General features: G+C 44.1%; 1 protein-coding gene across 3 annotated transcripts in view; it reads right to left on the bottom strand.

The window, feature by feature from the left end:
• GHR (growth hormone receptor) overlaps positions 1-22,271 on the bottom strand; it is a 200,700-nt gene that overhangs the window by 5,599 nt on the left and 172,830 nt on the right. For all 3 annotated transcript variants that reach the window (XM_015571011.1, XM_006774555.2, XM_015571012.1), the window contains 4 exons: positions 14,766-14,938; positions 11,291-11,469; positions 6,182-6,347; positions 3,940-4,027 (listed from right to left, as the gene is read on the bottom strand). In XM_015571011.1, the coding sequence (XP_015426497.1) occupies positions 3,940-4,027; positions 6,182-6,347; positions 11,291-11,469; positions 14,766-14,938 (606 nt within the window). The remainder of the gene's footprint in view (positions 1-3,939; positions 4,028-6,181; positions 6,348-11,290; positions 11,470-14,765; positions 14,939-22,271) is intronic.

Raw genomic sequence — 22,271 nt, 5'->3', positions numbered from 1 at the left:
ACATCTTGCACCAAACTATGGGCCGGCAAATTATGGCCTGTGGGTGAACCTCGTCTACTTTCTGTTTCTTTATAGTTTTTAAAAAAATTACATTTATTGGGATGACGTTGGTTAATAGGACCACAAAGTTTCAGTGTAGATTTCTGTTATGAGATCTGCATATTGCACTGTGTGCCCCCTACCCCATCCAAAGCTAAATCATCTTCCATCGCCATATACCCTCTGTTTTTATAAATTTTTACTGGAACACCGTCATATTCATCAGTTTCCATACTCTCTATGGCTGCGTTGGCTATGAAAGAGACTGCATGACCCAGGGAGCTCCGACACTCAGCATTCGGCACTTTATAAAACGGAATATTTCATGCAGTCCTTACAATTGCCAGGGAGGGAGAGGGCCTTCTGTGGAGAGAGTCAGAGGTTCAGGGCAGGTGTTCAAGTCATGCACTAATATTTGGCACAGCTGGGCTCAAATCTAAGTCAGAACCCGGCCTTTGTCCCTGTGGTACTGCTCTTGTCCGGTTCTGCATCTCTAAATGGATGTTTCCAATGTTTGAAAAATACAGAAACGTACCCTAACCCTAATCAGAGGAAGCAAAGAGCCCAAGTGTCTAGCGCTTGAGTTTTAGGCGTGCCTCCCTTTTCGGAAGAGGCTGACAATGGAAGCACGTGTTGGCAGTTAGCTTTCTGGGAGCTGCGGTTGACCTGATGCCAGGGTGCCCAACCCTGTGGCCCACAGGGCCCAAGAATGTCCTGCCTGTGAATGAGACAAGACAGTGGCAACGCCACAGGGAGAGATGGGCATGGTGACAGACCAGAGAATGCCCTTCCCAGATGGGACAGCCGGGCCCCTGCTCGGCGTAGGTTGCCAGAGGGTCCCATCAACCCAGTTTCGCTAGATCTTCGTTTTTAAAGACAATCTGCAAATATGACTTTCTATGGGGAAACTCCATCTTTTTGTATAACACTCTGTAGCAAAATCTTTACTTCAAAATCAAAACAACATCCAGGAACAACACACAGGTCGGCAGGCTGGTTTCGGCTTTCTGTGTGCCCTGCTGTTTCGCGCTGACTCCGTTATTATTTCTTTCCTGCTTAGTAACAGCTCCAAGGCCAGGGGCGAGTCATATGGTGGGAACCACAGAGTCTAGAACAGAGATGACCCTGGCATGAAACTGTTGTGACTTTGCTATCCTCTTATTGAAATCCAAGTCACAGGGCAAGTTTTGCGAGCATGGACTCCATCATCTGGACTTGAAAAAGAAGTGGATTCAAAACTTCAAGCAAAGACACGGAGGCCCTGAAGTGCTTCCCAGCCTAAGGCTCTGGGCAGGCTCACAGGGCACCTCAGTCTAATTACTGTTCTAATTGCTAGCACTACATGTTCTTTCCACACCTGCTGGCCAATGTGGTCTACCATTTCCTACTTCCATTAAATCACGGAAATTTAGATGACGATAAGGATTTTTATGGGCAAATGAAAGAAAACATGTACTTCTTTTCTGCAAAGAACTTACGTTAGCACAGGAAATCTGGAAGTACAACCATTTCTAAAACTGTTACAATTTGACGGGTTTGAACAAACTATAGGTAAGAACTTCATCATTCATAGAAAACACTTTTCTGACAGAGGTTAATATCCTTTCTTTGAAATCCTATTTTTTAAAATATATTTTTATTGACTTCAGAGAGGAAGGGAGAGGGAGAGAGAGATAGAAACATCAATGAGGAGAGAGAATCATCGATCCCCAAACCCAGCATGTGCCCTTGACCAGAATGGAATCTGTGACCCTTCAGTCTGCAGGCTGACACTCTATCCACTGAGCCAAACCTGCTAGGGCTGAAATCCCATTTTTGGAGAGTGTTATTTTTTTCTTTGAAATATTATTAGCTAATATATTTAAACTACCTAACATTTATTTAGCTTTCACAATGACTCAACATCGACAGCTAATATCAAGAGGAAATTACTTTATATACATCAGGGTTTTATCGGCTGCAGTTCCATATAAACTAGCCCTTCAACTGTACAGATCAATGAATTAAAATTAATCAACAAAATAAATGGACTCCTTTGTTGTTGGTGTTACTTAAATATATAAATTAATTAAAGGTCTAAAAATGTATTTAGCCCAGCTGGTATGACTCAGTGGTTGAGCATCGACCTATGAACCAGGAGGTCATGGTTTGATTCCCGATCAGGGCACACGCCCGTGTTGTGGGCTCTATCCCCAGTGTGGGGTGTGCAGGGGGCAGCCAATCAATGATTCTCCTCATCACTGATGTTTCTCTCTCTCTCCCTTCCTCTTTGAAATCAATAAGATATATTTTTAAAAAGGTATTTATTCTTTTACTATTTTCCCCAAAGAAGTAACACTTGTGTTTGTAAAATGGACATGTTGCTAGGAAGTGAGGTGTAAAATGAACTTCCGCAGTGAGAATTTTGCTTCCCCCCCCCCGGCCGACATGGTAAAGCCACTCTCCCACAGGAACCCTTGCAGATTCCCCTGCAGACGTGGCAGGCTCACTCTGGAACTCCAGATGCTGAGCATTCTTCCTGCTACTCCCGTTCTTTTTGGAGGTTGACAAATGCTATCCATACAACTTCAAATATCAAATTGGAAAGCTTTTATGTATCTCCACAAAGACCGCATTTTGATTTGCAGATGCCTCTTGGCTGTCCTGGGGAACTTGCCTGCTGTTCTGGGTGGGGTGACCGACCATCTCGGTTTGCCTGGAACTCAGGAATTTCTCAGGACACTGGACTTCTAGTGCTAAAAACAGGCAAGTCCCAGGCAAACTGGGAGTGCTGGTGACCCTAGTTCTAGGGGAAGGAGCTAGATTAACTCATGGGACTCTAAAAATATTCTAAATGTAAGAAAACTGGCAATCAGGATCAATAATTTTTCCTAAATGCTGTATGAAAATTTCTCGTTGTCTGCACCGGGTTTCTTTCAGAAAGAAACACAGAATTACAGATCTTACAGCTCCAGGGAATTTTAATGGTCACAAAATCGACCATAATACCCATGAGAACACGAAGACCCAGAGAGGTTAAGGGATCACCCAGGTCAAACACAGTGGCAGAATAACATCTGGAACCCGAGTCTTATACCTCCCAGAGAACACAGACAGGACTCTCTTCAAGCTTAGAAAGAATTTAAGCTGTGTTGACACATGAGTTTGAAATAGCAAATCGTAAGTATCCAAATAATTTAGAAGTTTTTAAAAAAATATATTTTTATTGATTTCAGAGAGGAAGGGAGAGGGAGAGATAGAAACACCAATGATGAGAGAGAATCACTGATCAGCTGCCTCCTGCATGCCCCCAATGGGGATCGAGTCTACAACCCAGGCATGTACCCTAGACCAGAATCGAACCCAGGACCCTTCAATTCGCAGGTCGACTCTCTATCCACTGAGCAAAACTGGCCAGGGCAGTATCCAAATAATTTAAATAAAACTTGAAATTACTTGAAATTGCCACGCTAGGAAGTCTGAAAAGGGTGTATTTGACTGGTTTATCTCGGTGGCTTTAGTTTGCCACTTCAATTTGCTTGTACATCAGATTAGGACAGTGTGAAGCTCAGCCAGAGGCACAGAGCTCCCGGTGGTCTCGTGTGAATGTGTGACCTTGTTCAGGACTGTGAAGGGGCGAGGAGGCGGCTCTGAGTGACAGCCTTGTTAGGAGGCGCATGGCCAGGTGCACGGCCCCGCCTCTCCATGTCCGGCACAACGTCCCAGGGAGAAGGCCAACCTGCGAACCCTCTCTGACGCACAAATCGAAGTGGTAAATATGTAACTGGAGGTGACATTTTCTTGGGTTCATTACAATTTTCACTCATGATTTGCAAAAGAAAACACCAAATAACGAATGGAAAAACACATGGAAATCCAAACAACTGGCAGAAACATGAAGGCAGACTATGTCACACCTACCTTTGCTGCTTAGAAAACATGAATAAAAATATCACCGTCAGCCCAAACATTCCAAAGATAACAATTAAGAACCACGGGAACCGGAAATCTGAAACACAGGAGAACCAAGAGCTGAAGTTGACATTGCATTTTCTTTTTTCATATAAACATATTCCCTAATTTGTATCCATTAGTAGTCAGTGATTTCACTGATAATCACTGAAAACAGAACACAACAATTTAGAATAGTGGTCTGCTCTGTTCCTTTCACATTAAAAAACAACAACAAAACAGCACGCAGCTTAAGCACAGTCCATGTGATAAGGAAAAACTGCTGTATGTGACTTATATGTTCAGGGGTGTCACTGGAGGCTTCAGCTCTAGCAAACAGGGCTGCTGAGCAACACGGGACTTTACCTCAATACCGTCGACTTGGTTCCTTTTTAAAAAGTGTGGTGAGAGTTTTCATCCTCCAGACTGAGGATCTATCAGAAAGACGGGGGCAGAGTTTTTATTTATTTTCTATTTTATTCTTAATATTTTTATTGATTTCACAGAGGAAGGGAGAGGGAGAGAGAAACATCAATGATGAGAATCACCAATGATGAGAGAGAATCACGGATGGACTGCCTCCTGCACACATCTGTTGGGGATTGAGCCCGCAACCCAGACACGTGCCCTGATCAGGAATCGAACTGTGACCTCCTGGTTTACAGGTTGACGCTCAACGACTGAGCCACACTGGCCGGGCAGAGTTTTTAAGGTTGAACCACAAAGGAAACCTTTTAGACTTGCAGAGCTTATCATTTCACAGCTTCAAAAACTCCTTGGACAGGAGATCACTACGGGGGCTCCCTCCTTCAGATTTTCATAAACTCTGCAGCAGACTTCGGGAAATCGGTTTCTACAATTTCTATTTTGTTCCTTAAAAACAAGTGCCTTGCAGCTGGCTTCCAGCCTTCTTACTGCACTGGTGGAGGTTCACCGTGTTTTAATTAAGAAGGGCAGGTGGTACTTACTTTAATGTTGCCTTATTAAAAGGAGGCCTTTCTACTGCAATATACTTTCCTTATTTTAATGTTCTTGTTCACTTACTAAAATCGCCCCGGGAGATATTATGGGTGTTACGGAGAACCAGTGGGAAAGAGAACACCACTTGCGTCTGGTGGCATTTTTAGTTTTATGTAAATGACATGTTCAGGAACATAGCATAAAGCTGGTGCTTTGTTTTCTTCTTCTTTTTAACATGGAAGAAGAAGTCAGTTAAAATAATCTATGTTCAACGAATGAAATGCCATCACAATAAACTTAAGGGCGTGTGGCAAGTGTGTTTTATAAACCAGAATTTCATCATATCAAATTGTTTGAAACAGCAAGGCTGTTGAATAGAGCTTAGGAAAAAAAAATGGAGGTATAGACATTTTGACTCAAGTGCTATTTAGTATCATGGATGCTACCTGTACAGTAAATGCAAAATACACATTTCATTTCTCTGTAGCCTGTGATTGTCCTTTAACAAACCTTAGCTCCTCCCATGGCCCATAAACTTCATCCTTAATGGAGATGAGCTATAGCCCATTCTCATTCGGGAGTGATAGATAACCTTTTATACACATGATATCAAGCACTGTATTCCAACACTTGAATTCTCTTACTATGAATCCACAGGCTTCATGTCTTTAAACTGTCGTTATCTGTGTATTTCTCTTGTACGTGATCTCCAGATGTTCCAGGCCATTTTCAGGCATAACTGGCCACTACTTACTACAACTTCTCCAGGTAAAAGCCACATCCGAGCTTCCTAACATCCAACAGCACCTGCCTTTGACCACCTGCGCTGACTCAGTGTTCGGCTTCCTCTTAGATGCCACGTCGTGCATCCACCTTAGAGATGCAGAATTTCTTCATAATGTATTTGAAAACTATTTTTTTTCTGATTATAAATGCAAACAACTCACTGTAGCAAATCTTAGAATTATAGAATCACCTGAAATCTGGATATCTGGAGATAACCCTCATTAACACCTTCCCCTCTGTAACTTGCATCTATCCACAACTTTTCCTGAATTAAAGGATTCAAACACTAAATCGTCCTCCTGCTTTTTAATGGGTTATACCTGCTCTAGAGAGTGAGCTCGAGGTCACCCTGACATGAGCTGCTAATGTATCTTGATTTGGACAACATCCTAACACAGTTCAGGGAATGCATCACTATATATCGACGAAAGCCATGGTGGCTGCCACTTTAATCTTTCATTTTTACCTTCTTCACATGGCACTGGGCTCATCTGAGGAAGTGTTACATAGAGCACCTCACTGAACTCGCCGTATTTTTCTGAGTTTCGTTGCCTGCATCTCACGCGCACTTCGTACTCTTTATCGAGTCTCAGTGAGTACACTGGAACGGATGTTGACAATACAGGGTCCATCTTTCAAGACAAAACATAACACTTATTGGTTAGAGAGTCAACACGCAATGCAATAAACTCTGCAAGGCTCATCTGCATTCATCTGTAAAGTAGGTAATATTGTGAAAATGCATTGGGTGGTGCTATTTAAAGAAAGACCAAGGCAAATAAGTTTACAAAGAATCATTTGTTCTATGGACAACAGGCCTCAGACTTATTTTGGTATAGACCCAGAGATTTGATAGACTTATGTAGACCAGGCTGTCAAATATCCTAGCATCAAAGCATAATAAAATTTTTATGGAAAAACGACAGAATTAGAAGACTACAGGTATGTTTGCCTACCCATTGTGATATCATAGTTTTGTATGAAAACATAAGAATAGAAAAACAGATCATAGTCATCCTTTGGAAATTCTGGGTAGTCGTTCATATGATCAAAGAATTGGAAGGGGTCCTAGGAAAATTATGGTTGTCTTAATTGAACTTTCTTTTTTTTGGTTAATCCTCACCCAAGGATATTTTCCCATTGATTCCAGAGAGAGTGGAAGAGAGGAGGACACACACACACACACACACGCACGCACACACACACACACACACAGAGATACATCAATGTGAAAGAGGCATATCATTGATTGGTTGCCTCCTGTATGCTCCCCAACTAGGGCTAGGGATGGAGCCTGCAACCAAAGTACATGCCCTTGACCAGAATCGAACCCAGAACCCTTCAGTCAACAGGCCAATGCTCTATCCATTGAGCCAAACTGGCTAAGGCTTAATTGAATTTTCAAATAATTCTAATAAAAGCAATTACATACATAATCTGAGTGTTCTAGAAGGTTCAAAGCCACTCCCAAATAGTGTGCTATTCAAAATCTGCAAAGAAAAGTCACAGGATTGCTTGGTGATTAACAGCAGGGTCCCAGAAGCCTTAAGGCCAGGCTGTTCTTTTACCTTCCAGAGAAGGGCAGGTGAGGCTGTTACAGGTTTAAAACATGTCACTATCAAAGAAGCAGACCCAGTTAGTGAGGGTGTTCTCCTCTAAGGCAAACATTCCGACTCAGTATCCAGTATGTGCTTTTTGTATATTTCCTGGTAGAACACGCCGTTCCTGTTTATAAAAGGCTAGGAACACTCATCTTTTCAACAGCATAGATCTTTCACATAAATATTCTCCTAATTTGTTTTGCTAAATCAGAAGCTGGACCTTCAGTTTCTAAAACAAATTCTCCTTTCACCTCGGTTAGTTGCTACTCACAAAGTATCTCTTATGTGTTCCCCCGTGTACATGGGACGGTAATTTTGCACTGTGTAAAGACGCTTCTCAATGTATGGAATGTTACATGCCTAAAAGGCTTTTTAAAGGTGGAATTCTGTGTATTAAACTTATTATTTTTCTTGAACTATTTTAAAAGCCTATGTTTTCATTCTTAACACCCTAATTTCTCTGCTATTGTCACCAATGTTATTTCTTTACAGATTTTACTAATAACAAAAGCAGACAGGGGCTCTCATTGGACCCATGACCCCCTCTCTGTCCTCTCTCAGCCCTCCACACCCACCACACCACACTCCATCTGCTCATATCCCACCTGCTCACACAGCTCCCACCGCCACATGGAACTCCGCCACCTGCCTGTGAGGGAACGCCCATTCTGGCCAAGCCTAAGTGTAAGCATTGCTGAAATTCTAAGGAGTCTTTCCTGGCACCTTCTCTACCATCCTGCCAGATAATACACATCATATATTACTTCTGGAGTTTTCCTGCTCAGATTTCTGTATTAGACTGCAAATTCTCTGGGGACAAACAACGCCTTCATTACCTTTAGGTATACAGTGGGTGAGCAAGAGATGGCTCATACGCTATAGATAATTCTATGCCACTCATTAAGCCCTGAAAGAAAACCATCAATTATTAACTTATCTAGCAGGTAAATAGTGTAACTACATGGTCATTAGTATTACTTTTATATTAAAAATGCATTTAATTTAAAAAAAGATACAAAACCAAATTCAACATTGCCAAGTGGTAACATGGATTCCTGATATAAGCAACAAACACTAGCCTTTTCCCTTCTACTTCCAAACCTCCCCTCTTTTTACGCTTATGGCATACGTGCTCATAACCCATTGGACTGCGAGTTTCTTCCAGAGAGAGGGCGATTCTTACGAAGAGGCCCTTGATATTCATGACCACTTTTGTTGAGACCCTTGCAAATGACCAACCTTACAAAATACTATGAATATGTAACTTCACTCATAAAAGGTAAGTAAACATTAACGGACGCCTTGGAACGAACTAATGGGATGTTTAGCAGGGTCCAATGAAGAGTGTGATGAGGCCTTGTTGGAGGCAGCTCTGAGCATCACTTGACTGAGTCCCAGGCTCCCATGTACCTAGCTCATAGCTCAGGATGCAGGCTACCTACTTGTAGCTTAGACATGACTACATACCCGGGTCTTTCAGGCTTGAAACTATGATTAGGAAATGAATGAATTCTAATGTTCTCAAATACATCCCTGCTTTTTCTAGCTTGCCAAGCTTTTTAGTCTCAGGATTCTTTGACACTCTTAAAAATTATTGTGAATCATAAGGATTTGGCTGATTTGGGTTATACTATCATTATTTACCATATTAGAAATGAAAACTGAGAAATTAAAATGTGCTAATTTTAAAATTAAAACAATAAATTGATTTAATGGTAACCTAATATATTTTTATAAGAATTATTGTACTTTCCCAAACAATAAGATTATAGGGAAAAGAATGCCATTGTTTTACATTTTTGCAAATCTGTTTGGTAGAAGATGGCTGTATTTTTACATCTGCTCCTAACTAAACTTGTTAGGATGTGTTGTTTTGGTTGACATGCATGAACAAAATTGAGGAAAAGGAAGGGTATTTTGATAGGCTTTTCAGATAATTGTGGCTATTCTTTAACACCAACAGCCAAACTCAGCAAGTGGCATTTTCTTAGAGGCTAGCTACAGTGTGGAATTGGAAACCGTATCAGTGAATCTTCTGTACGCTGTTCCGTTAGCATCCACCATTCCCTCTGACTCTGAATGAACCATTTCCCCATGCGTGATTTTCATTACACCATGTACTGATTATTTGGAAAAGATTGGTTCCCTGAGTTATGCAGATTTTCTAAACGTACACGTATTTTATTATGCAATATAAAAAATCACTTTTGCTAACGGTATCATCATTCATCTCATCAGGAGTGTCTTCAAAGATAGGAAGCTAACAAGGTCATGGTTGTACAAGGTTTTCCAAAATTCCGATTTTCCCTGGTAAGCTCGGATTTTTCATTGGCAACAAATACTGTCAATTGTTTTTCTTGAAGCGATGAGCTTACTTCATTTTTTTTCAAGAAATGTTTGCCAAATATTTGCTAACTCAAATCTATCCGTCTACCAGTGGTCTTCCACGTACAACTGGTGCTCCCAACCGCGGTCCCTACAGAAGCAGCGAGTTCCACTGGTAGCCCCGCTGGGTAAGGGCTTTTTCTCAAGACAACCATCAGCACCGCGTAGGCAGCAAAAGCGCTTTACCTGGGTTTCCACGCGGCACACAGAATATTAAAAAGCTGTGTCCTCAAAGGTCGGGCTGGAACAAAACTGAAAATTTTCAAAGCTGCATCAAGGGCGCTCTTGTGTGCAACTGGCTCCCTCCCTCCCTTCCCTGTGAGTGCTCGGTGACTAGCAGTACGAGTCGGTATTACTGCCATGCTCTGTGCTAAGGCGGCCTCAGTTTCCCCATCACTGCTTTTGTACCATCAGGGCAAATCTCACCACAGTGAAAAAAAGAAATAACATTTTAGCATTGTTATGAAAACAGTCTTGACCTTGCGGACTCATTGAAAGGGTCTCAGGGACCCTCAGGGGTCTACAGTTCCTGCTTTGAGATCAGCTGCCCTGGGGTACCTGAGTACAGTGGTTATTTCACTCCCCGGTGGCTGGCTACATGTTTGATGAGCGTGGATTTAGAAAGTCTCGTTTGACTCAGCATCCAACCAGGCTTTTTTTACACCAGGTCACAGAATGGATATCTAAATTAAAACGATGGCGAAAACAGAACCTCAAAGCCCAATATTTAACTGTGCAAAGCTGCTCCAAATTTAGCTTTCCTCCAGTGACAAAATCAGCCACTTCTTCAGCAGTTCACTGAATGGACAGGGCCCGGTGTCTGAAGAGTCGGCGGCGAGGCTGTGCCAGCCGCCGGGCATGACTGATGCCCGGCCAGAAACCACTGGACTTGGCCGGGGCTGTGGCTGTGGTCAGACTGATTTAGAATTAGTTATATTGGGAGCAGCATGATAATCCTGTTTTTCTTCGTGCTGTGTGCCATGCGGAATTTATCTAAGTGCCCGGTTCCCACACGCTTGGCAAGGAAGTGAGGAGTTCAGAGGTCAACCAGTACCATGCTCCTTGCAGACTTAAAAACCTTTTAGCTTGATTGTCCCCTGAGGTATTTAACCAAATATCCTTCTGAAGCCTCTAAAGGGCACATTCCCTCCCTCCGTTTCCCTCCTGGAGTCACTCAAGAACTTATTTTAACGAAGCTCTAGTGAGGAGTAGCAACTAACATCATGGGAGAATATTTAGCCGTAGCTCACTGTTGACCTTGATGATGACCCTTCCCATGTTTAGCCACATCCCCAAAGACAGCTAAGTGGCTAGAGTATACAAGTTTGTTCTAAAGTTAAACTGGACAGCAAGGATGACTGGGGACACAGTATCCTTTTCCTTCCAGAGGCTTCCATAGAAGCTCCATGCTCTTGGACAGGACCCCAAGATGATACTTTTCTGATTATTTTCCTCCAATAAGCAATGATGCAGCATATAGCATGGCCATGTGGTACTAGGTCCAAAGGACATATACCCATGAGAGGGGGTGTTGAATCAAACGAAGACAATTCAAAAGGTTTCCAGTGTGATTTGTAGTGATATCTTACCATTTTCCACTGGGTCTCGTTTATCTCTTTGTATTGCAGCTCGTACTCCAGGACGATCCAGCCTTTCTGAACGTCTGCGTTGGACGGTGGCTCCCATCTCACCTGGATGTCCGCATGAATCCCCGTCAGGCTGGTGTTCAGCAAAGTCCAGTTGAGGCCGATGGGTGGATCTGGTTGTACTGTGCGTTTCAATGGAGAGTTAGTACGCACCTGGGTAGTGACGGAATGCTTTCCTCTGAAGAGACCACGTTACTTTACACATTTCATTATTCACACTCTCAATTCTTCTAATAATCCTATCAGTCTATTCTCACTTTATTAGTGAGCACCAATTTTTCCTTAAGGGCAATCTGTGTGTAACTCTAAAAATCCCATATGAAAGTCCTTTTCGAGTTTAAAGTCTGAACTATAACTTTTCTTAAAGATCGTCTGGGTTTTGCATTTCTTTGAGCTCTGATAGAGTTAATGCTTTGGGATTTGGCAAAGGGATTCATTCTAACTAAGGAACAGAGTGAGAAAGACCTACGGCATTTAAACACGCGGCTATATTAGGAATTCAGGGTAGAGGAGACTTTTCTCTTCCAAACTGTTCATGACCTGCGGCAAGGGCCTTGCTTCACTCACTTCTGTGCTGCTACCAGCACAGTCCTCCCCAACACTCAGCCAGTGCTCCTTGGCGGGTCTTCCCAGCCACATGCGATCATTTCCCCAGACCTAAGGAGGGAGGCACTGCACGGCTCTCTCAGATGGTGATGCTGCCCTGTTTTCCTTCACTTAACCCATGTGAACAACTGGCAACAGTGTTTTGCTTGGTTTCTACCAACTGCACATTCTCGGGTAGATCTGCTGCATTTCGCCTGTTAGCATCACAAAGACCATAATTTCCCAAAGGCAGATGAAGAGAAAGATGGACTCTAAAGCCAGGAACTCTATCTAAATGTACATTCTAGATCAGGGATGGGGAACCTTTTTTCTGCCAAGGGCCATTTGGATATTTATAACATTCACGGGCCATACAAAATTATCAACTTAAAATTTAGCCTGCTATATTTGGCCAAACATTTAATTAACTCACTCCTACTGCCGTGGCAGGGCCAGACCAAATGATTTTGAGGACCTTATAAGGCCCACGGGCCGGAAGTTCCCCACCCCTGTTCTAGATAGTCCCCAATAAAATGTTGCTATTTGGGTCTCAGTACCAGACACGGAGTAAAATTTACTTTCTTTTCTATTATATGGAGGTCACCTGGAATGTGGCAACGTCTGGGTCCCCAGGGTTGATCAGAGATAGGCCTACAAATATACCTTGTGGGGAGCTCTTTTTGGCTGTTAAAATTTGGTGGCCAAAGAGGGGAACTCTTCTTTCAACCAAGGCTGAAACAATCATAGTGCTATCGGCCACTATGGAGTGAGCACCACTTTAAAAAAAAAATAGAGAAAGTCCAAATTTGACTAGTCATGACTACATTTGGGAAATTAAATTAGAGTGATTTGCAAAACAGCTAAGCTACATATGCCACATACTGACAGTAATACCTTCTTTTCTGGATTTGTTGGGGACTGATGTTCTGATAACCAAAGCTTAACCTTATAAGTGACCGAACTATAAAAAATGTTTTTCATGGGAGATTTTCTAAAACATATTACTCATGTGACATCTTTAAAATTTCCCTACTTTAAATAGAAGATGAACGGGCCCTGTTGAGAAGGCACGGCGACCTCTCCTGACCTCTATACTTCCGTGTGCCATACCTGCCAACTCCTCTGAGATGTTTAAAAGGCACCTGAGACTGCCACATCTCCAAATTGACCCAGGGCTAGTCATTTAATGCTCTGAGCCTCAGTTTCATCATCTGTAAAATGGGGATGATAAGGACCTATCTCCCATGGTTATTAGATCTGAATCATGATAAATGCTTTGGAAGTGTTAACTATTACTATCCTTAGGTCATGTTCCCGCTTAAACATCCTCAAATGTGCCCCTTGCCAGTAAGATAAAGTCCAAATTCCTTTGTGGGGCATCACTGCTGATTTCTGTGGCTGACCAGTCGGGCCTGCCTAACTGCTCCTGAGTCTTTGAAATTTCTGTGCTATTTGTCACTTTTGGAATATAGTAGTTGTTGGAAGACACAGTCCATCTTGTACACCTGGCAACCCCACACATGCTTTAAGGAGCAACTGAACTGTCCCCATCTCTGTGCAGCCCTTCCTCAGTCAATCTGTCACACCTCTGGCTCCCACCTTGGCTGGCTATGTGTCCCACACACCTGGAGTCCAGCACCCACTATGGCGCTTATTTATTATTTATTGCAATTATTTGCCAACATGCCTGACTCTCTGACTTGACTGTATGTTATTTATTCTGAAGCCATTATACCTGGGCACAGTGCCCAACTCATGGCTGGCACTCAGTGACTCAGTCAGGTACAAGAGTGGGACTGGCAATTGGCAGACACAGGGTCAGGACATGGGTCTTGACCCAGTATTCTTAGTACTACACACTTAACCACTCAATAGCTACACTTATGCGTGTTAGGACATATACTCAGTAGTCTCTCTCACCAATGCAGTTAGGTTCTCTTTTCTGCTTAAGTTTTCTTAATGTTCCCTCTCAAAGTTAGGCTATCAGATCTACTTGTTTTTCTCTGCAGCTCCTAGCCACTTTCTCTCTGTCTCTTTCCATTTGCTGATGCCTGGGAAACCAGACAAGAACAGCCCATCCGAGAGAAGCTCCAAGGAATTCCTATGCGCAACAAATGAGCTTTTGTGGGTAGATTTGAGGCACTGATGTCAGCTACTCAAAGTCCTTCTTTGATTTTTTTCCACTTAGCTGTTTATACTACTATCGTTTAAACATCCCAATTTAGCTGCTTGTGTTCTTCTGTTGCATTTCCCCTGTGTCCACATGATGGGCAAGTGGTAGTCTGTCTGCAGCTTAGTTCATTGCACTGATTATCTCCAATGTTTGTCTGGAGATCTTATAAACATGTCTTTACACGGATTTGGGCTGTTTTGTAAATGGAAACCCCCCGATTTACTGTGCTTTGTGTTAAAAGAAAATCTAGGCACTTATTAGAGCAATGGAAGAGATGAAGGCCAAGCTATATCAGCAGATATATAATAATCATATTGAATGATTAAGAGAGAAGGAATCTTAAGAGTACGTTGAGTTTGCCCCCCGCAGTGGCACACAATACAATCCAGCTTAAACACCTCCTCAAGGAAGATTCCACAAGGCTCCCCCTCTTTCCTTTTCAACATTTGCTGCCAGATTCTCTTATATTAGAGCCAACTTAAGTCCCCGCTGCCCTTTCCTTCTTGTTCAGCAGCTGATCTCGTGCCGGTCAAGTAGACCGCCATCCACCTGTCGGGCACAGGGACAAGGTCTTCCTACACAAATACATTTGAATGTTGTAGACCTCCCCGCTTACTTAATCTAAAGCCATGTCAAATGAAACACAAACCTGTGATTTACCTATTTCCTCGACAGAGAAGCACTTCTGATCCACCGTACCACCATTGTTAGTGAGCTTGATGCAGTAGGGCACCCAGATGGAGGTATACGATGCGTTAAAGTAACAGCTGTTTTCTCCCGCAGAAACGTAATCAGGGCATTCTTTCCATTCTTGAGTCCATTCTTGAGTGTTCCTGAAATGGAGGGTAAAAAAGGATGAATTGTTTCAAAACCATGCTATAGCTCAAGTCAAAGCGAGGTGCCTGACAATCAGATTCAATGAGCAGGACACAAATATTTATGAGCAAGTACTTTAGTGACACCACTTCCAATATGTGTCACATTCATAGGCATCGTCAGGGTCTGCAGAAGGATCAGGGGCTGTTTGGTACTTCTGCCAATAGGAAGAACCCCTACTCACTGACGGCATATGAGTGCCAGCTCCTAAGCCAAGTGATTCATTGGTAGATGGCTTATTATCCTTATTCTACAAAGGAGGGTTCTGAGGCTTAGGGAGGTTGAAAAATGTCCATTAAAACACAATAGACAGTCAATTAACTGCCAAACTGTAGAGATTCCCACAGAACTGCGAGTCCTTAATCCTGGGTGTTTCTCTGTCAGAAGCTAATTCTAGCATGTCATAATTTCAAGAGTTTCATCAAAAGGTTGATGGAACTTGGGGACTCAACAGGGTTGAGTCTCACATGTAGTCACCTGTTGGGAATGGCTGAAGGCATTTCCCCAAACCTGAAAAGGAATGACTGCTTGGCTGCCAGACAGCTAAAGGGCATCTTAATCTACATGTTATTGCCTCCTACTGGCCAAATACCTGAACAGCCGTAGGCTAATTCCCCCAAATCTGACAATGCTTCTGTGTAAAAAACCCGACCCTTTGAAGTGTATATGTCTGCCTCGCCTAAGGACAAATTGTGTTAATAAAAAGCATGGGGCCCTGAGACAAGAACTTAGATCTTAGTTTCCTTTAAACCAGGCTCCTCTGACCCCCAACATTTCTCCAACTCCTGGCGAAAGGAACCAGGGCATGTGGATGGCATTCTCCAGGCTGAGTAACACTCAGGTGCAGGTGACCTTGAGGTAGAAAATTGGTTACTACCCTTCTCTAGACCACTGTGTCCCATGTCTACCTCCCCACGGATGTCCTATGTTTGGGAGAGTTTTCCTGATGCCTTGAACTCCTTCCTAGACTTCTGATTTTTTCCTTAATTATATGAAGAGCCATGAAAACATTGCAAACATGCAGGACATTCCAGTGATATGCAGAGAACATGAAATCCTAGCCTCTTCTCCCCTACCCCTGAAAGAGACAGAAGGCATGAACCCAGAAATCTAAAAGTCTCTCCAAACCCAGAAAAGCATTTTTCTTTTCCACTTTTTTTTTAAAAAAAATATATTTTATTGATTCTTTACAGAGAGGAAGGGAGAGGGACAGATAGTTAGAAACATCGATGAGAGAGAAACATCGACCAGCCGCCTCCTGCACCCCTCCCTCCCCCCACTGGGGATGTGCCTGCAACCAAGGTACATGCCCTTGACCGGAATCGAACCTGGGACCTTTCAGTCCGCAGGCCGACGCTCTATCCACTGAGCCAAACCGGTTTGGCTCTTTTCCACTTTGTAACTAGAAATTGACATTTCATGACAGAATATAGAAAAAAAAGGGGAAACAAACATGGGCTGAATGGAATAAACATATTTGCTTATGAATTCCTTTTTTTTTGGTTTCTCCACAAGCAAGTTCCTCTTTTCCTAGACCTTGGATCAGATGAAAACAAACAAACGAACAACAGAACAAAGCAGGGACAGAGGGACACTCGGAGAACACTGAGCTAATAAGGAAGCTGGGTCTTCACATTTGCATTCCACCACGGAGTTATTCATCGCTGCCCCACTCTGCAGAGAGCGCCCTTTACCCAGATGACTGCAAACCACAGCAGGGCATACATTGAATGGAAAAGAGATGCCAGGAAGTTCACTGCAGACAAAAGTCAGAATTTTGGGAAAGGAAATTCCCTGGTCTGCTGCCATGGGGACCTGGACAAAAATGCAGAGCAATCAAAGGACCGCTCCGACTCGTCTCCCGCAGCGGGAATAGTGCAAACATGTGAAAGGATGTAACACTGCTCTCCCAAGTCCCATCGTCTGAGTGACTGATTGACCCCAGCAAGCCATCTTTGGGGTCCTACTAGGCAAGCACCATATAGCACTGTGCGGATGTGATAATTCATAAGATTTGGTCCCTACCTTTCGGTTGGAGAAAGAACTAGAAATTACCATCTCAGTACTTGTTTTGGTCTCCTGCTTTCATTCCATTGATATTTAATAAGCGTTGATTATATACAGAACATTGTGCTGGGCATATGGGAGGGTCATGTGTGTCTAAGGAGTTACTCTTGCTTCAGGGGTCTGATTAAAAACTGTATTATAAAGGAGTGTGAGTAAGTGCTCATTAGGCTCCCTAAGAGTTCAGAAGAGGGAATGAGTGCTCTGGCTGTTCACGGAAGGCTTCAAGGTGGAGGCGGTGTTTCTTAGCAACCTTGAATGATGGGAAAAGTTTAATAGATGGCAATAGGGCAGTGATGGCGAACCTGTGACACGCATGTCAGAGGTGACACGTGAACTCATTTTTTTGGTTGATTTTTCTTTGTTAAATGGCATTTAAATATATAAAATAAATATCAAAAATATAAGTCTTTGTTTTACTATGGTTGCAAATATCAAAAAATTTCTCTATGTGACACGGCACCAGACTTAAGTTAGGGTTTTTCAAAATACTGATACGCCGAGCTCAAAAGGTTCGCCATCACTGCAACAGGGAAAGGAAAGGAGGGAACGGGGTGGTCAAAGGCATTTAGGGAGAGAAGTACGGGACTGAATGTAGTGAGGGGTGCAGGAGGCAATGGAATAACTGGGAATACTTTCTTAAATTAGAATTGCTACTTGGGTGGAATGAGTTCGTATTGGTTTATTCTTCACTAGGCTATCTGCTTGAAAAGAGGGTTTATGAATCAAGGAGATATAGAGCCAGGAAATCTGTGGCAGAGGAAATGGGCAGCAGGAGTGGCCCCACGCAGCCCCAGGTGTGAGGGCTGGCAGGCCAGACTGGAGGTCTGTGAGCTCTGCCGGGGAAGGGGGAATGGCACTGTGGGGAGGGCAGGGCCTGGGAGGAAGGAATGAGGTGCTGGGGGAAGACACAGGCTTCCTCCTTTCCAGCTGTTTCTCAGGCTGGTCTATTGGCACCAGGAGGAAACTTGTGCAATATCAGGAGGTCCTTGGGACAGCTGCTCATCAGCTGTTGAAAGAACTTGGAATTCAAATGGCAGAAACACCAGGGTCCCAGACAGGGAACTATCGCTTCAGTTCTGGTTGAGTTTCTTAAACGTTGCAAACCCTTGGATGAGATGAAGACTCAGCCCTGATGGGAAAAATGTGGGTAGAAGCAAGGATAAATCATGTATGTATGTGTGCATTTATAGTAGAAGAAAGATTTTTAAACATTAGGAATAGGAGGGTCATTGAACTATAATACGATTTATTTTATCTTGAGTTTCAAACTGAAAATAATAGTGCATGAAAGGGGACGGTTTAACAAGAGAGCCCAGGGGATGAGGCTTCCATACACTGGCAGAAGGGATACAAACTGTGTTTAGAACACTCATAGTATTAAAGTTGGTATTAAAATGTCCTAAAGATGTGGGCCACTGCTTGCCAGGTCTGGATTTGACCTAGACAGGTTAGCTCTGTGTGTTCCACAGCTTCTCAACGTTGGCATGTCAGGCCCCTGTCCCCCATGGACCACAAACCCTCTTTGGATGACCCCAAATCCATTAGCTCCAAAGCACATACAACTGAAGCATGATGGGTCAGGAGGCTCTTCCAAACACAGCTCCCAACCCCTGCCTTCATGAACCCAAGTTAAATTATGCTTTAAAGAAATATTTAACCTTTATTTTTAAACTACTACATTTAGACAAAAAACCAAATGGTTTCATTACATACAGAGCATGTGTTTTAAGTTTAAAATATAACTTTTTCCTTAGAAAAAGACAGGAAAGTAACATGTCCCTTCTAATTTTCCCCACAGCCTGGCATGGGAAAGAAACTTTCTTTTATTTTTTTAAGGTATATTTTTATTAATTTCAGAGAGGAAGGGAGAGTGAGGGGGAGATAGAAACATCAATGGCGAGAGAGAATTATTGATCAGCTGCCTCCTGCACGCCACCTACTGGGGAATGAGCCCACAACTTGAGCCTATGCCCTGACGGGGATTTGAACCTGGTTCACAGGTCAATGATCAACCACACCCAGCCGGGCAAGAAAATTTCTTTTTAAAAGGCCAGGATATGATGGAGGGGGGTTGGGGGGATGGCAGAGGTGGAGGGAAACAGCCTGGGGGACTGGGTCTTCACGCGCCCACTTCCTTGAGTGAGGAGCAGAGGGCACAGCATCTCTGCTGGACTCAGAGCCGCCTTTGGCAGTGCCTGTCGAGTTCCCTCCAAGCACAGAGGCTGAATGTGGCACCGTCTCCATCACAGGGGCACAGAGACTGGTCTGGATGGGCTGCCCTCCTCCAGCTCACCTGGGGAGGTGGGTGCCAGCTGACTCGCTCTGTCTTGTTGACAGACAGCCTGCATGTTTAGGCTCCCTTGGCCCTTAGTTACCAAGGCCAGGCGCCTCCCCTGCTCTGGTTCTAGGTGTAATCATGTCGCCGCTCTATTTGTGTGTCAGGGATGGGGAGTCATGAGCCTGTGGATCCAGGAGCTGCCTGGGAACTGACTTCTAAGAGACAGTGACCAGAGTCAGGGTGCACGGCTGTTGTCCTGCCACACGTCTGTTCTCTCATCGGGGCAGTTAGTCCTAACCCTCCCGACCCTTGGGTTCTGCCCTTCCCAGATAAACCGGGTAGGGCTTATGCTATTTTGGCCGAGATATTAAAACTAATTATATTTTTATAGAAAAAAACACAAAATGCTGACTTTAGCCAGTTTAAATGGGCAGTAATCACAAGGTTGTGCTTAGGGGGTTTGAGAGGTGATCACTTTCCCTCCTGGGACCCCAAACTCCACTAGGGCCCAAACCAATGCCATCCTTCTGCGTATGTCTGAGATCTCCCCTCCGCCTGGCCCACTTTCAGTGGCTTCCTGCTGGCACAGAGCTGGGCTGGGACGAGGGATGCCGAGGGGCCTGGCTGCGCGGAGGAGCCCGGAGGCCGGGGAATGGGCCCTGCCGTCCAGGGGGAGGGACAAGCGCGCATGTGTGAAGGCTTCACCCCTGGGGATTGGCCTTTTAGCTCAGGTTCAAATTTGGTGACTCCTAGGCTGGTGAAACCCATTTTCATAAAGTGGGCCCACATCCGCTCTTGTCCATTCGTTTAGTTAACTGTCCTGTGCAGAGAGCTTCCGAATAACTGGCTTAGTTCTAACTGAGCTGGCTCTCCGAGGAGCTGGAGCGGAAGCATGAAACGGAGCCTCCGAAATCCCTCTCTCTTCTCTGAATAGAACCCACAGATACTGAAAAGTGTCACCAAACATTTTCGCTTCCTCGTTCCGAACACAAATCAGCTTTGGCTGCTGGCCCTTCCCTCCCTGCAGCGGCAGCATTAACAAAACAAAACAAAAAAGAGCGTTTGGTACCCAACCATCTCATCTTTGTGTGCCCTTTGAGGAGACATCCAAGGGACCACGCTCACACCTGGGAGGTAGGTAAGGCCAGGCCTTGTATGTCTTATTTGCAAAGGAAGCACCCCGGCTCTGCATTCAACATGTTCTTACGGGATACCAAGAGTCACAAACAACTGTGAAGAATCAAAATCAATTTTGTAGCCCAGGATTGGAATTTTACATCATTATGATTTTAAGTTGTTATTCTATCACAGTAATAAAAATAGGCAGCCACCGCGTTCTGCGTACTCACCATGTGCCAAGCACTGTGCTAAGTGCTGTTCACGTGTTAGCTAATAAAGCCCTCACCAGAAGCCAGGAGGCAAGGCCCATTAGCTCCGCTTTGCAAACGAGGCAGCTGAGCTTGGACAGACTGACCCATCTGCCCGCATCACTTGGTGAGCGAAGGCCAGAGCCAGGCCGCAACGCAGCTGTTGGCCCTGAGCTCACGTCCTTAACTGCTCGCGGCACCTTCCTTCCCTCTCCCCGCTGCTCCGTGGGGTGGACAGCGTCCTGCGTGGACGGATAAACACCACCAGCCTCGGAGGTAGGGTCCTGTGAACCTTGCTTCTTGCTTAAGCCTTCCTTGGGGTTTGGGTGGAAAAGAGGAGATGATAGAGTACTTGAGCCCCCATAGTAAAGATCGAGCACAAAGGTACAGCTTACGAGTAAGTAGTATTGGAAATAATGTCAGGTGAAGGGTAAGAAAGAAACGACTTGGGGGGTGATTATATTGAGAGACCTCTGTTTCACTGTTATTTTAAAGGACTCTTGGCAAAAATAGATAGAAAAGTACAATAGTCCCTTATTGAATTAAGTAATTCAACAGGAACATAGTCTATTTTTTAATGTAGAAACCAAAGAGAGTCTTAACACATATATCTTTTCAAAAAACCCCCATGAGTTCCCACCATAGACAAGGAAAAGTAAAGCCCTCCCATGGCCTACAGCCTCGTCTCACTCTGGACTGGCTAGTCCTCCAACCCTTCTTACAGCGCTCTCCCCTCTGCCACCTGGCACCACCTGTGCTGCCTCCTGCCAAGTCAGCCTCAGGGCCTTTGCACTTGCGATTTCCCCCAGATATTCAAGTGGCCTCTTGCAGTTTATTGTGTCTCTGCTATGATGCACTACATTAGCGAGACCTCCTATCACCTCCTCGTTCAAAACATCACCCTAACTCCCTTTACACACTTTCACACACACTCACCTACACTTTCACACTCACACTCATGCACATTCATGCACTCACACGTGCACACCCACACTTTCACACCCTCACACACTCATGCAGAACGATGCACTCACACATGCACACCCACACTTTCACACATTCACCCTCACACACTCATGCACATCCATGCACCCCACATGCACACTTACACTTTCACACATTCACCCTCACACACTCATACACATCCATGCACCCCACATGCACACTTACACTTTCACACATTCACCCTCACACACTCATACACATCCATGCACCCCACATGCACACTTACACTTTCACACATTCACCCTCACACACTCATGCACACGCATATAGTCGCACACAGTGCTGACACTCTGTCCTCTTTTCGGCTTTACTTTTCTTAATAAACCATAGTACCAGCTGCCATTTTACTTTGCAAGGTTTTATTGTCTATCCTCCCTCACTGAAGAGGAATCTCCATGAGACCAAGAACTTTAGCTCTGAAATCACTGCTGTATCTCAGCACCTAAAGTAGTTCCCAACACATAGTCAGGGCTCCCTGAATATCTATAGTAATAACAGCGTAATATGCTAATTAGACTAGACAGCTGAACGCCCTTCTGGATGTCCTTCTGGACATCCTTCCAGACGACCTTC

This window comes from Myotis davidii, unplaced genomic scaffold, assembly GCF_000327345.1.
Source record: "Myotis davidii unplaced genomic scaffold, ASM32734v1 scaffold348, whole genome shotgun sequence".
Classification (NCBI taxonomy): Eukaryota; Metazoa; Chordata; class Mammalia; order Chiroptera; family Vespertilionidae; genus Myotis; species Myotis davidii.
Note: the sequence above shows the minus strand (reverse complement) of the source record. Positions and strands in the feature narration are given on the sequence as shown.